Source organism: Limanda limanda, chromosome 15 (assembly GCF_963576545.1).
Source record: "Limanda limanda chromosome 15, fLimLim1.1, whole genome shotgun sequence".
In the NCBI taxonomy this organism is placed as follows: domain Eukaryota; kingdom Metazoa; phylum Chordata; class Actinopteri; order Pleuronectiformes; family Pleuronectidae; genus Limanda; species Limanda limanda.
Window position 1 is genome coordinate 7,594,814 of NC_083650.1, and position 12,013 is coordinate 7,606,826.

Consider the following 12,013-nt stretch of genomic DNA (forward strand, 5'->3'; position numbering starts at 1 on the left):
AGACACTTCACAAAAGAGTCTCCCAAATGAGGTTGGTTGTCAGCGAGGTTTTTTTTCTTTCCTTTCTTTAATTCATTGTCTTTAATTAAACACTGAAACACAAAGACACACAGATATTAATCACTACGGTTTAAGATGCTTTTCCATTCAGACGCCATTAAAAGTCGCATCGCTTGACTGGATTCGATGTCGGCTGCAGACTGAATGGAATCGTTTCACTGCGTTCTCCGTGGACCTTTTAGTGGAAGAGAGAATATGTCTTCAGTGTTTGTGGGAGTTCAGATGAGATGTCAAGTGCCACATGTGAAGAAGAAGATGTGTGCGAGATGAAAGATAGACTGAGGCTCATGGTATCATTTCGTCCTTTTGTGGAGTCCGGGTAATAGTTTGCGAATCGCATGGTTGTGAATCCTTTGACTTGAGGATGTGCATAATTTGTCTACATTGATATTCAGCCACCCAGGAGCAAGGGGATGCTGGAGCTGTCTGCTCCCTGGAATAATCACAGCAGGGTGGGTGTGGCAGAGGCAAAGGGCTTCACTGGCAATAACAACACAACAGATCTGAGTCAATGTCTCCATCTAGTGTCGAAAAGAAACTTGACATCTTCGTGCAAATATTGTTCAGGTTGTTCATGGTCAAGTCGTTTAAAAAATATATATGTATATATACTGTAAATTCATTGCAGAAAGTGGTTGCACTTTCTTTGAAATCTGTTTTTTTTCCTAATTTCACTTGAATGATGTTAACATAAACATTTATTCAATCCTTTATATACCCAGAAAGAATTTGGGTTAATATTGTTTTATTATTATTTTAATAATGTGCTTTCCTGAAACAAACACAATATTATGAAATTAGAAAAACCTCCATCAACCAAGCTGCACCAAACTTCACACACTCATAAATAATCAATCTACAAAATATGCCAGATTTTTTTTCATCAAGTTATATAAAATGATTGAGAAATCAACAAATGCTCCAACTCGCATTAATAGAGAAATTGGACCATAATCTTGGATCTGACCCCGGATCCAGAGGTGAAAACATAGCCTCCTTGGTAGAGTGACATATCACAGTGTAGACTAAAAAATGATTGTGCATGATTTTCCAACTCACTTGTATTGGAAGCTTGTAAACTTTTTCTCTCTGAGGAATCACAAAATAACTTCTATTTTCCATTTTGAGAATCCCTCTGGCTGAGATCTGTTTTGATTACATAGTGTTTTTTACTAATCACAACATGGACAAAAATAGACACAAACAGGTGTTCTGTTTCAATGGGCCTATCCTGTTCTGGATTTATCTCCGACAAGTCCCTCGGACAGACAGTGAGAAAAGACAGACCACGGACAAAAGGATTGTCCTTTTTTTAGAGACACCAGTCACTGCCAGAAAGACCTAACTGATCTCAGGTGAGTGATAACAGAACACTCACAAGGAAATCCCATAATAACCCCTTCAAACAAAGGCAGCTGCTTTGGAGTTTAGAGCTAAATACTGAAAGTACAGGAGATGATATTACATTATATTAAAACTATTAGAATATGTTACTTTTAGTAAAAGATTTTGGGGACGTGGTTGATATATTAGGCAAACTCAATATACTGTCTGCACAAATAGTTAATAATTAATTTAACTGTAGTTTCCCTCCTTATGCCTTTTATATAAGGATTAAAATGAACTACATGAAAGCATCTGTAGAATATATTCTTGATCTCCATTTGCCACCACAAGACTATAAGTGTTTATATTCAGGAAAATCCACCCATCATCTATATCGTTTATCCTTTTGAGGGTCGCAGGGGAAGATGGAGAAATTCCAATCTGACATTGGGGGTGAGGCGGGGTACTAGAGCCTGGACAGATCACCAGCTTATCACACAAGATGATGCTAATAATTAAACGAATTTAAAACTTTAAATTTCACACATCAACTCAAATCAAACCAAGGGTAGAGGAAAATTTCAATTCATGAGTTAACTAGTAATAAATAAGTCCTTTGCAAAGTAAATAATTAGTCATGAAGTTGATTTATTCCACAGATCAAATATGATTCATTATGTCTCATCAGAAAGTTGTCCATGCAACAACTTCCTCATCACGTCCATAAACTATTATTTCACTCTCAAAAATACCGACACACAGATGACAGCATTATCTCAGTGGTCATATATTATCAATATTATTATGCACAAAATATAAAACTAGCATCTGTTTTTTTGACATCAATACATAGTGGCTGCATTACTTACTCTCGCACAAAATGTTTCCACATGTATAGACACAGTCTCCATATATGTCTCTCGTCATGACATTGCTTAACATATATCATCAGACGTTTTAAGACCTTTAAGGTCTTCTTCTTCTGTGCTGGCAGAGAAAAGACTCGGCTAAGACGGAATAAATAAAACCTTGAGCAGTGTGTGAGTTTGTGTGTATGCATGAAAGATGACAGAGAGCATGAAATGATATGAGACCAAGTCCAGGGTGTGAAACATGACCTGCTCCTGAACGCCTGCACCCATGTGTGTAAATGTGAATGTTGTTAACAGGGGAGGTCACCTGGGAGACCCTGAGATAGCCCATCTAACCCGTATCCTGCCAAACAGCCTGGTCTGTCAGCCACAGTGTACTTGAAGAATAAAAGGTCAAAAGGGCCAAACCGGTGAGCTCTGGAAAAAAACCTGGCTGCTGCAGTCGCTGTCAGTCAAACTCTCTTGCTTTGTTAAAACGTCCAAAAGCAGGAAAGGGTTGAGACCTGCTGCTGCTATGAAACGCTGCCAAAGTAAAGAAACAACAACTGAATGATAAACTATGGTCAACTGTGTTGCTGTGGATACTTTGATCCTAAATCATCAACTTGTAACCATGACCTCAGCGCCTCCTAATGTGATGGAATATTATGTTCTAGCAGGGGGTCTGTTTTCACTGAAAATAAGTTCAAAATCTGATGAGGATGAAAATGTATCAGATCATTGACTACAAGCATCCTGTGAATCTTTGATCTTCTGTCATACGTTTCCTCTCTGACCAGTTATCAGAGCTCAGAAGCTGGTTACACGGTAGCCATTTTGGAAGTATAACGGCGAAACATGACAGTGGATTATACAAAACTATTTCAAATCTCCATACGTTTGTATCCGCGTGGACAGTTTGTGGAACTCCAGTTTAGCCTCAGCATCCGTTCTCCCACTTCTATCTCCTCCACTGGACTGAAGACGGATGCCCCCCCCCCTCGGAGCCAGAGGTCTAACTTCTCTGCCTTGAGCAATGATACCTGTTTCAAACAATGATGACCATCGGAAAAGCTATGACACAAATGTCTCCTACTTTGTGCTTCACACTTCTTCATTAATCGGCCTGCTGTCAGGCTCAGTTCAGGTCGGGTCAGCCAAACACTGCCTGAGGGAGGCAGTGACACAGCAGATGATCTGTACAAATATATTTTGTCATCTCTCCTTTTCTTCTTTGTTCACCCTCATTTTCTCTGTGCTCTGTTTTGTCCTCCTCTGCTTCGGTTGATTCTCTTCCTGCTTTCTCAGTCTGTCCTCCTTCACCTCTGTTTTTCTCATTGAGCTGGTTCTCGCTCTCAGTGCTGCAAGAGGAAGTTGGTTGCCATGTTGATGTCGTTGTTTGAAGCTCGGAGGGCCTCCAGGGCATCAGTCCTGGAAAAGCCCATTTCCACTAAGAGTGCAACCTACAAGACAAAAGAAAACATGGACTAAGAGACGGAAGCAGCCGATTAATCATCACCTGGGAATATTTTCTATGGTTCCCCAGCACAAAGTAAATATAAGGTGAGATATAGAGACAAGAGGTAAAAATCTGTCTCTGTATAAAAACTCTGAATCATCCAGTTCATATAATAAATAAAATAATATCTACAAATTACAGAAAATAACCACGCACTACCTATTGTTATCAAGGTAAACACCCACCTGGTCCTCTGCGACAGGCAAGTTGTCCAGCAGCGGCGGCTGGGTTGACGGCTGTGTCTGGGCCTGAGGCTGCGGCTGCATCGGGGGTCTGTTCTGTCCTCGGTGTCTCAAGGAGGGAAACAACCCGGTCCACTGCAACAACCCAGCCTGCACACACACAGACACACAAACATGTAGAGATTGTGCAGATGACACGACTGCAAATCCTGTAAAAATTCCTGTTGCTTGAGGTATTTAAAGTAATGACATGGGGGTCAGACAATGTATAACAAGCAGTAACAAGTTGGTGTGTGCTGACGTACCTGTGGCTGCTGTGTGACGCTCCTCCTGGCCTCATTGTACTGGGCCAGCAGCAGCTGCTGGTCGAGCATGTCCATCCTCTGCTGCCTCTGGATGTCCAGAGTGGCCCCCATCCCAGGAGGCGTCTCGCCGATTGGCTGGGAGCCTTAAAGGCCAAAGGTTATAACTTTAATAACATATTAATACAGCGGCAGACAAAAAAAACGTGTAAATGAAGAGAAAAGTTTGAGTTTAAAACAAGATTCATGCAGAGTTGGTGCCAGGATTCAAGATCAGTTGTTTGTGACCATACATTTCAGATGTAAAATAGAAACATAACAAATATCTAACTAGCTTCCTCTTTAAACTGTCTCAAATTCTCAGCTCAGACACAGGAAATCACACTCTCTCACACCTGAAAGACCTTTAATGACCGTGCAGGACATTAGAAATTGGATGGGTAGAGTAAGTCAATGTTTTATTTTGAGAGAATAAATTAATGTGTGCATTCAAATGAAAAACCACATCCCAGTCAGTCTAAAACTACTTTCACTAACGAATACTGGTTTACTTCATACAACTATTAAATTAAGACATTGCTGACCCATAAATTCCTTTCTTATAATGAACACAACTGTGAAAAGTGATTTGTTTCTACAAGTCATTTCCTTTTTGTTAATAAGTGATGTCTAGAACATTGTGAGTATGAGCTGCTTTAGCTCATTAGCCTCAGTAAGTATAACAAATGTCCACAAAACCTTTGCGAGGCAAAGTGGAAAAACAAGTTAAAGTTTACCAGCAGAGAATGTCTTTAAAAACAGATAATTTCAACATTAGTTTTACTTGAAAAAACTGAAAGAGAATTTAAAATGATTCAGCAAAGCAGTGTTGAAAGTGGAGATTATTGTGTTATTATTCCACAGTTAGACAGAGGAATAGACTAAACCAGTACATTAAGCCCAGTAACATTGGTTTGCACAGGATTTGTGAATGTGACAACTATAGGTGGGACTCACTTGAGAAGACTGGCTCCAAAATATACCGTCCAATACGAGACATCCAAGCGGGTACGAAGAGGATCTTTTGTAAATGGAGAATATTGGAGTAGTAGAGCCCGCCTGAGATCTGGAAGGTACAAAAAAAAAGTGCATTTAGTATGGAAATGGCCGAACTGCATAAAATTTGCTGAAGTTTAAATATTGGGGGTAGACCTAGATACCTGGTAAACCACAAGAGGAATTTAGCTACTCACCAGTCCGCTGAGAGCAAGAAGCCACATGAATGGGCTGGATGTCAACAGCTGGAGGAGAGAGTACAATAAATAAACCATGAACATCACACTTATTGGAGAAAGAACAGTAGAAGACAAAGAAATACAGATACACATTTGCTGACAGCAGTAGAACATGAGCTTACCTGCAAGCCCACTATGTAGATCAGAGTCTTGTTGGTGATGTCAATGTGACCCAGGACCTGAGTGACTGGCATCTTTGGGATCGACAGGTAGAAAGGCACAAACAGAGCGAAGACTGGAGCAAGCCTGTGAGAGAAGAAGGGAAAGAGGATGGAGATGACACAGGAACACAGAGAAGAACAAAAGAACGAGCATTTCAAACTCGTCACTGTAATTATCAGATTGTGTTTCATGTCGCTTAATACACACCACTAACATAACATTAAACTGATCAGTGGTACAGGAAGCCTTTCAGGAAATCAAGGAAAGATAATGTTGGGTCAGGGGTGTTGGGCTTGAGGAAGTATTTACTTTCTCACCTCCTCTGATTAATCATTTATTATTTCATTAAATCTTTTAATTTCCCTGCTTTTGTAGCAGTTGAGAGTATCCTACTGTCACGGTCCACCACCATTTACATGCAATACACCCAAACATGATGTGGGGTAGGGATTATGAAAAAAATAATGGATACTGCCCAAGGCTTACATGCTGATATGTGGAGGTGAAATAGGATGTTCTCCATAAATTACACATGGGGTGTATATTTTACTTTCGTACAATATAAACCTAACTGAATACAAGCCAGTTTATTTGTCATAATCGAAGGAGCCAAAAAGCTATTTCCTTAACAGAGATCCAGCACATTCATACTGGTATGTACGACTGTGTTTTTTGTGTTTTAGCACTGCTTCAGAAATAATCTAAATCCATACTAGAACACATGAAAACGCATGTCACATGACCAATAAGTAAACTGGACACGTTTGCCAGGGTAAACGGTTTTCAAACTACAATGGGGCCAGCAGCGTTTCCAAAAGTCTCTGGAGTTTTCAAAACTCCGGACCAGTGTAGACATCAGACAAAACAGTAAAAATATTAATAGTGGGGATGTAGTCTGTGGCTACTTGAGCGGACAAGCTACTTACAGTCCTGTGGACAGTTCTTCGACTTCATAGTCAAATAGAAGCTGGAAAGCCTGCACCAGCAAGACGTCCGTCAGTGCAGACAAACACCACGTGCCAAACAGGAAGGACTGAAATTAAGAGATGCAACATATATGATGGTTAGAAAACTACATGCATGTTTCCAAACAATTCATTTCACAAACACAAAATCGGTCTCAAATTCTGGTCAAGCAAGTTAGTGAGAACAACTTAGTGCCGGATGAGGAAGTTAAGTATAGTCTTCTTGAAAAACAGAAGTTGCTACACAGTCTCTGACTGAGGCTTATACATTTAATCCTGTAACAAGTGTATTGCTTTTGTTCATTGAGGTAACTGAATAAGAAGTAATTTAACACATTAAACCCGTCCAGTCCAGATTTTGAGGGAATTGCAGTGAGTCAAATCTGTTTTTTCCATGCATCAATGTATGTTCAGTGTTCACATCCATCAATTTGTGAATTTGGATACTCACAGCAAACTTCCTGGTGCCAAACCTCCTCTCAAAGATTCTGAAGTTGTAAATGAGCAGGCTGGTACAAAAGGAATCCTTCAGGTCGACACAGACGAGCCGGCCACACAGCAACCTCCAAACCTGCAGCACAAAGGATTTATTCACAGACGTTATAAATGCACAACTTTATGACCATTTGAGATTTGTTTTTAAAGTCAAAGTCCACTAAATCGTTTTTTCAGAACTTTCCAATGGTCATCATCAGCATGGATGTAACTCAGGTGGCATTCTGTGGCCTGCTTATGACTAGTGGTGTGTGAAACAGGACTGATACCGAAGACGTACCTGGTGCTGCTCCACGACAGCCTGGATGTTGTATGCAAACAGTTCCTGGAACTGAGGCAGCAGGGTGAGCATCACCGTCAGCCCATTGAGAACCAGCAGGAGGCCTTTAGACAGCGGAGCCATATCTATACACAACAAGAGGGGTTACAAGTGGTTTAGTTTACTCAGGTACTGCATTAAAATAGTTACACATACTTCACTTGTTTATTTTCATTCTATGTACAAAAAGACTGCCTGTCCCAAGTCACACCGACTGGTATTTTAAGATACTAATGGCAGAGCACGAATGAATGAATAAATAAATTAACTGAGGTCAATTTCTTACTATTTTACCAAAACAAGAAGGGCTGCAAATAACTTTCATGATCTATGTATCTGCTGATTATGTTCTTGATCAGTTAATGAGGTATTGGGTCTATTGGAAACTTCTCTGAGTCCAAAGTGACGTGTTAAAGTGAATTGTTTTGACTAAAACCCAAAGAAATGTAGTTTATTATTATTATTACGACTTTAAAAAATCCCAAACCACACAATAATTTCCTTTCTTGATAGTAAACAATACGTGTATATTAATTGTAGTTGTCAGACTCAACTATCAACTCAATGCAGCTGTAAAACAACATATTATTATAACTGATTAAGCCTCAATCAAGTGCTGTTTAAAGGTTAATTCATTAGTAATAATAATGTAATGCTGCTGTTTGTGTGTGTTGATCTACAACACAAGGCTCTGAAGTGAAGTGGTATTTGTACCCAGTCAGGGATGTGAACACTTCCTGCACAGCCAAAGTAAGAAGTGACACTTCTACTTTATTATACTGGTGGTTGTATATGAATATAAGTGAGGAGTTGATGGATGATTTGTACTCAGAGGAGGCGCTGGCTCGGGATTAGCTCAACATTCAGTGGATAGCATTTCCATATGAAGAATTTAGCTCATTAATAACATGAACACCTCCGCTGGGTGAAGCAGCTCATCCGGAAAACAAACGCCGGGTTATTAAGCAGCTGACGGAACCTGGAACAGACAGAGAGAGCCTGGAGGAAATGAATGACGGCGCGAAGCTAACAGCAGCTAGCCGGGCTAGCCGGGTGGAAGTGACATGAGCCGCGGGGGGAGGGCAGCGGCAGCCCCGGCTCGGGCTCAACTCGACAGCGGGGATATACTCACACAGGCCATGGGAGCCGGTGGTGGTGAACATGGCGTCTGGAGGAGCCACGGGACCGGGACGGACACCGTGAACCACCCGGGACTGAGCGACGCTAACAGCGGAACAGCCGAGAGGAGGTGGGGTGAGGGTCCATGTTGAGAGGGGAGGGAGGGAGGCAGGGGAGGAGGAGGAGGAGGAGGAGGTGTCCTACGGGAGCCCGACTCGACCAAAACAGGCTGATTTGCAGTCCGATAAAACGACACGGTGGTTGACCTGAAGAGGGCGCTGTTGTTCCGCATTGTGGATGTAAAACATATTTTTGTTAAACTTCCATGAAAAACATATTCACAACCTTACACGTGGACACTGACAATGAAGGAACAACCATTCATGTAGAATATCAATAATTTATTCATTTTTATTAAATTGCTAAAGTTGTGCAACTAGATTATAAAATACACCCCCCCCCCCCTATTCAGCATTTACTGATCCTAAAATAAGATAATCCTTTATTAGTCCCACAAAGGGGAAATTAGCAATTTTTACAGCAGCGAGAGTCAAACATAGGCATGAGTGAGTAATAATAAGTCACATGCAATACTCAAGTGTAATGAATATAAAAAAAATATAGGAAAATATAAATGGGATAAAGATCATGTGAAAACGTTTTGTACTACTGGGAGCAGAGTTGGTTGTCCAGTCTGGCTTCAGACAGACAAAAGATAATGATCAAAATAAAATTAAAAAAGATAACGAAAATATAATCTATATAGCGCTTACCCCTTAGATCTAGTCACGCTGCATCAAATTGCCCAGACTCATATCAGTTCCCTAAATATGACTGGTTTATGTCATTATGATTAAAAGTGGATGTCACATATTTTAAGAAAGTGAGAAAAAATTATCCTTACATTTAGTTTTGTGGAAATCTGTTATCAGTTAGTTTTGTGTATAATCTTGCAACAAAAAGATTGAGGTGAAAACAATAACCTGCATTGCCTCAGATCCTTTATTAGGCCAAAGTTTAAGTTGCAAATCCCAAGTGTAGAAATGCAAAAGTAAAAGCCATTCATTAAAAATTTTAATTAAGTTTTAGCAAAATACTTTTTACCACCAAAGTATACTTAAAACTGCCAGAAGTAAAAAGCTGTATTTTATATTATGAGATTATAATAAGAGATGAATTAGTGTGTACATCACTTTAATGTTGCAGCTTGCAAAGGTTGGGCTAATTTCAATCACTTTACATACTGCTGAGCACATAAAGAGACGCGCAGGGGGAGAGGGAGCGTCCAGAATCACCTGAATCGGGGGGGAGCTGCTCTCACTGGATGCATTTAAAGTAGCCTCATTTTAAACGACCTGGAGACAGGCACATCTGGCTGTAGGTGTTTTGACTAATTCATTTGTCCCCGTTTGATCCCTGATGTTGAAGACTCGCAAGGAATATTTGATGGATATTTTTAAATAAATTATGATTCTGTAATTCGCTCTTTATTTGGATTTTACATACTTTTGAGCTTCATTTTAAACTGAATTAATGTGTGCAGCCCTGTTAGGTGTGCTGTCTAGAGCAGGATGTTCTGAAATATAATAAAATGACAGAAAAATTAAAAAGGAGAAGTAAAAAGAGATTTTTTGATCTCAATGAGACTTTAATAAAGTTAAAATAAAAATATATAAAGGAATTCTCGATAGTAGTAGTATATTTATAGAATAACTCGTTTAGATGTTCTATTATGTTTTGTGGTGGAGTAGAAGTGCAAAGTAAAAATGGAAATACCCAAGTAAGAGAGTCACTATTTAAAGCAAATCTGCTAAATGTATCCTGACAGATTCCACAGAAATGCATCCACACAGTGATGAGAGCAGGATCTTCTCCCATCTGGGGATGTTGTCTCCCCGGTGACCACCAAGACGTGCAGGCTGAGAACCCCTGATCTGACCCCTGCAGCTGGGTTTTGGCGTCTTGCCCACAGATGTTTCAGCAGAGTGGGATGTTGGAGCTGGAGGATCCTCCTGATGATGGAGGTCAGTCTCCTCATCCACGTCTCCACACTGCTCGTACCTCACACGCCTCAGACGGGCATTCCCAGGCCCTGAAGCACCAGCATGTTTGACCTTCACGCTTGTCGTCTACGGCCATTTGCTCAGTGTGTGATATGTGTTTATTGGTTTGCGGGATGTATGCATACAAGCAGCACATGGAATGCTTCACCCCTTGAAGACATGTGATCATCTTTCTGACAGAGTGCTAACTGTTAATTATCTGTGGGGCCTTGAGCAGGATGTGACTGCACAAAGTCCAGATTAATGACTTTTTCTTCTGGTGCTCTGGCCTCATGCACACAGTGTCATATCTTGTCAAGGTCCAGACTTCCTTTGCAGAGGCCCTGCTTTGTCTTACACTACAGGCTGCCAGTTTTATTCACATCAAACGCTGTGTGTACCTTTGAGCCCGGCGGTGATTGCTCCGGAGCCATTAGATCCGATGCTTATGCTACGTCCAAGTACATTTGAAAAGATATGGCGAACAGCTGTCTAATAGTGTTGCATTTCCCAATCATCCGCAGATGCAGTGGCGTGTTAGTTCCCATTGGTTAGTTCCCACCCATTAGGTCTATTTGGCTGCCGGTGGTCAGATGTGAGTGCAAAGCAGAGCTCAGGAACAGCTTGCTAATTGTGTTTCAGACCTTCTCTGTCACTGATGTAGGAGTGAGGTCTAAAAAGGTTGCTTTGCCCCTGTTCTCAATCAAAGATAATAAGATTAAACAGCGCGGAGATGTGTGTTTGCGTGTGTTTGTATGTGTGTGTGTGTGTTTGTGTGTGCTTACCAATAAAGAGACTCCAGATTTGGAGACAGCCTTGACTCCTGCTGTTTGCTTTGTTCATTAAGAGGAGATGAGCAGATGGTTTGCTGGTCTGTTGTGCAGTGCACACATGCGGACACACACACACACACACGCACACACACACACACACACACACATGCAAATACACATACATGCATGCTCGGCCCTGTCACCTTAGCTTTATCCTCCATTTATCTTTTCCATTACACATCTCTCAGCAGGACAATGCCACTCGGTGAATTGTGAGGGATGTGTGTCCATATGTGTGTGTGTTCGGGCATGTGTGTGTCTGTGTGTGTGGGAGAGAGACAGAGAGACAAGGGAGCGTAAAACAGTCGAGCGCTGCTGAATGAAGTCACAAACCTTTTTAGTCAAGACGGCCTCTGAGGTGGTCAAAAAGCTGATGACTCATTCTCACGTTCATTTATGTGAATCATTGCTATTCACTTGTCAGCCGCTCTGTATTCAGGAAGAATTGCTTGTAACAGAGGTATTGTTTTAGTCCTGCAACACAGCTTATCTGCCCATGTCCAGGAAATGGCACTCTACACATTGAGACAGGGGAGAATGAGCAAAAATCTGGACGAGTTCTTT

At 41.0% G+C, this 12,013-nt stretch overlaps 1 protein-coding gene across 1 annotated transcript; it reads right to left on the reverse strand.

Moving 5' to 3' along the window:
• Positions 1–3,517: 3,517 nt before the first annotated feature.
• On the reverse strand, positions 3,518–8,723 carry ubac2 (UBA domain containing 2). Its single transcript, XM_061087012.1, has 10 exons — positions 8,588–8,723; positions 7,417–7,541; positions 7,093–7,212; positions 6,603–6,709; positions 5,637–5,760; positions 5,473–5,520; positions 5,237–5,345; positions 4,244–4,386; positions 3,942–4,088; positions 3,518–3,700 (listed from the first exon to the last, which is right to left on the reverse strand). Exons 1-10 carry the CDS (start codon positions 8,616–8,618, stop codon positions 3,593–3,595), a joined length of 1,062 nt encoding a protein of 353 aa, XP_060942995.1. The 5' UTR covers positions 8,619–8,723; the 3' UTR covers positions 3,518–3,592.
• Positions 8,724–12,013: the final 3,290 nt, after the last annotated feature.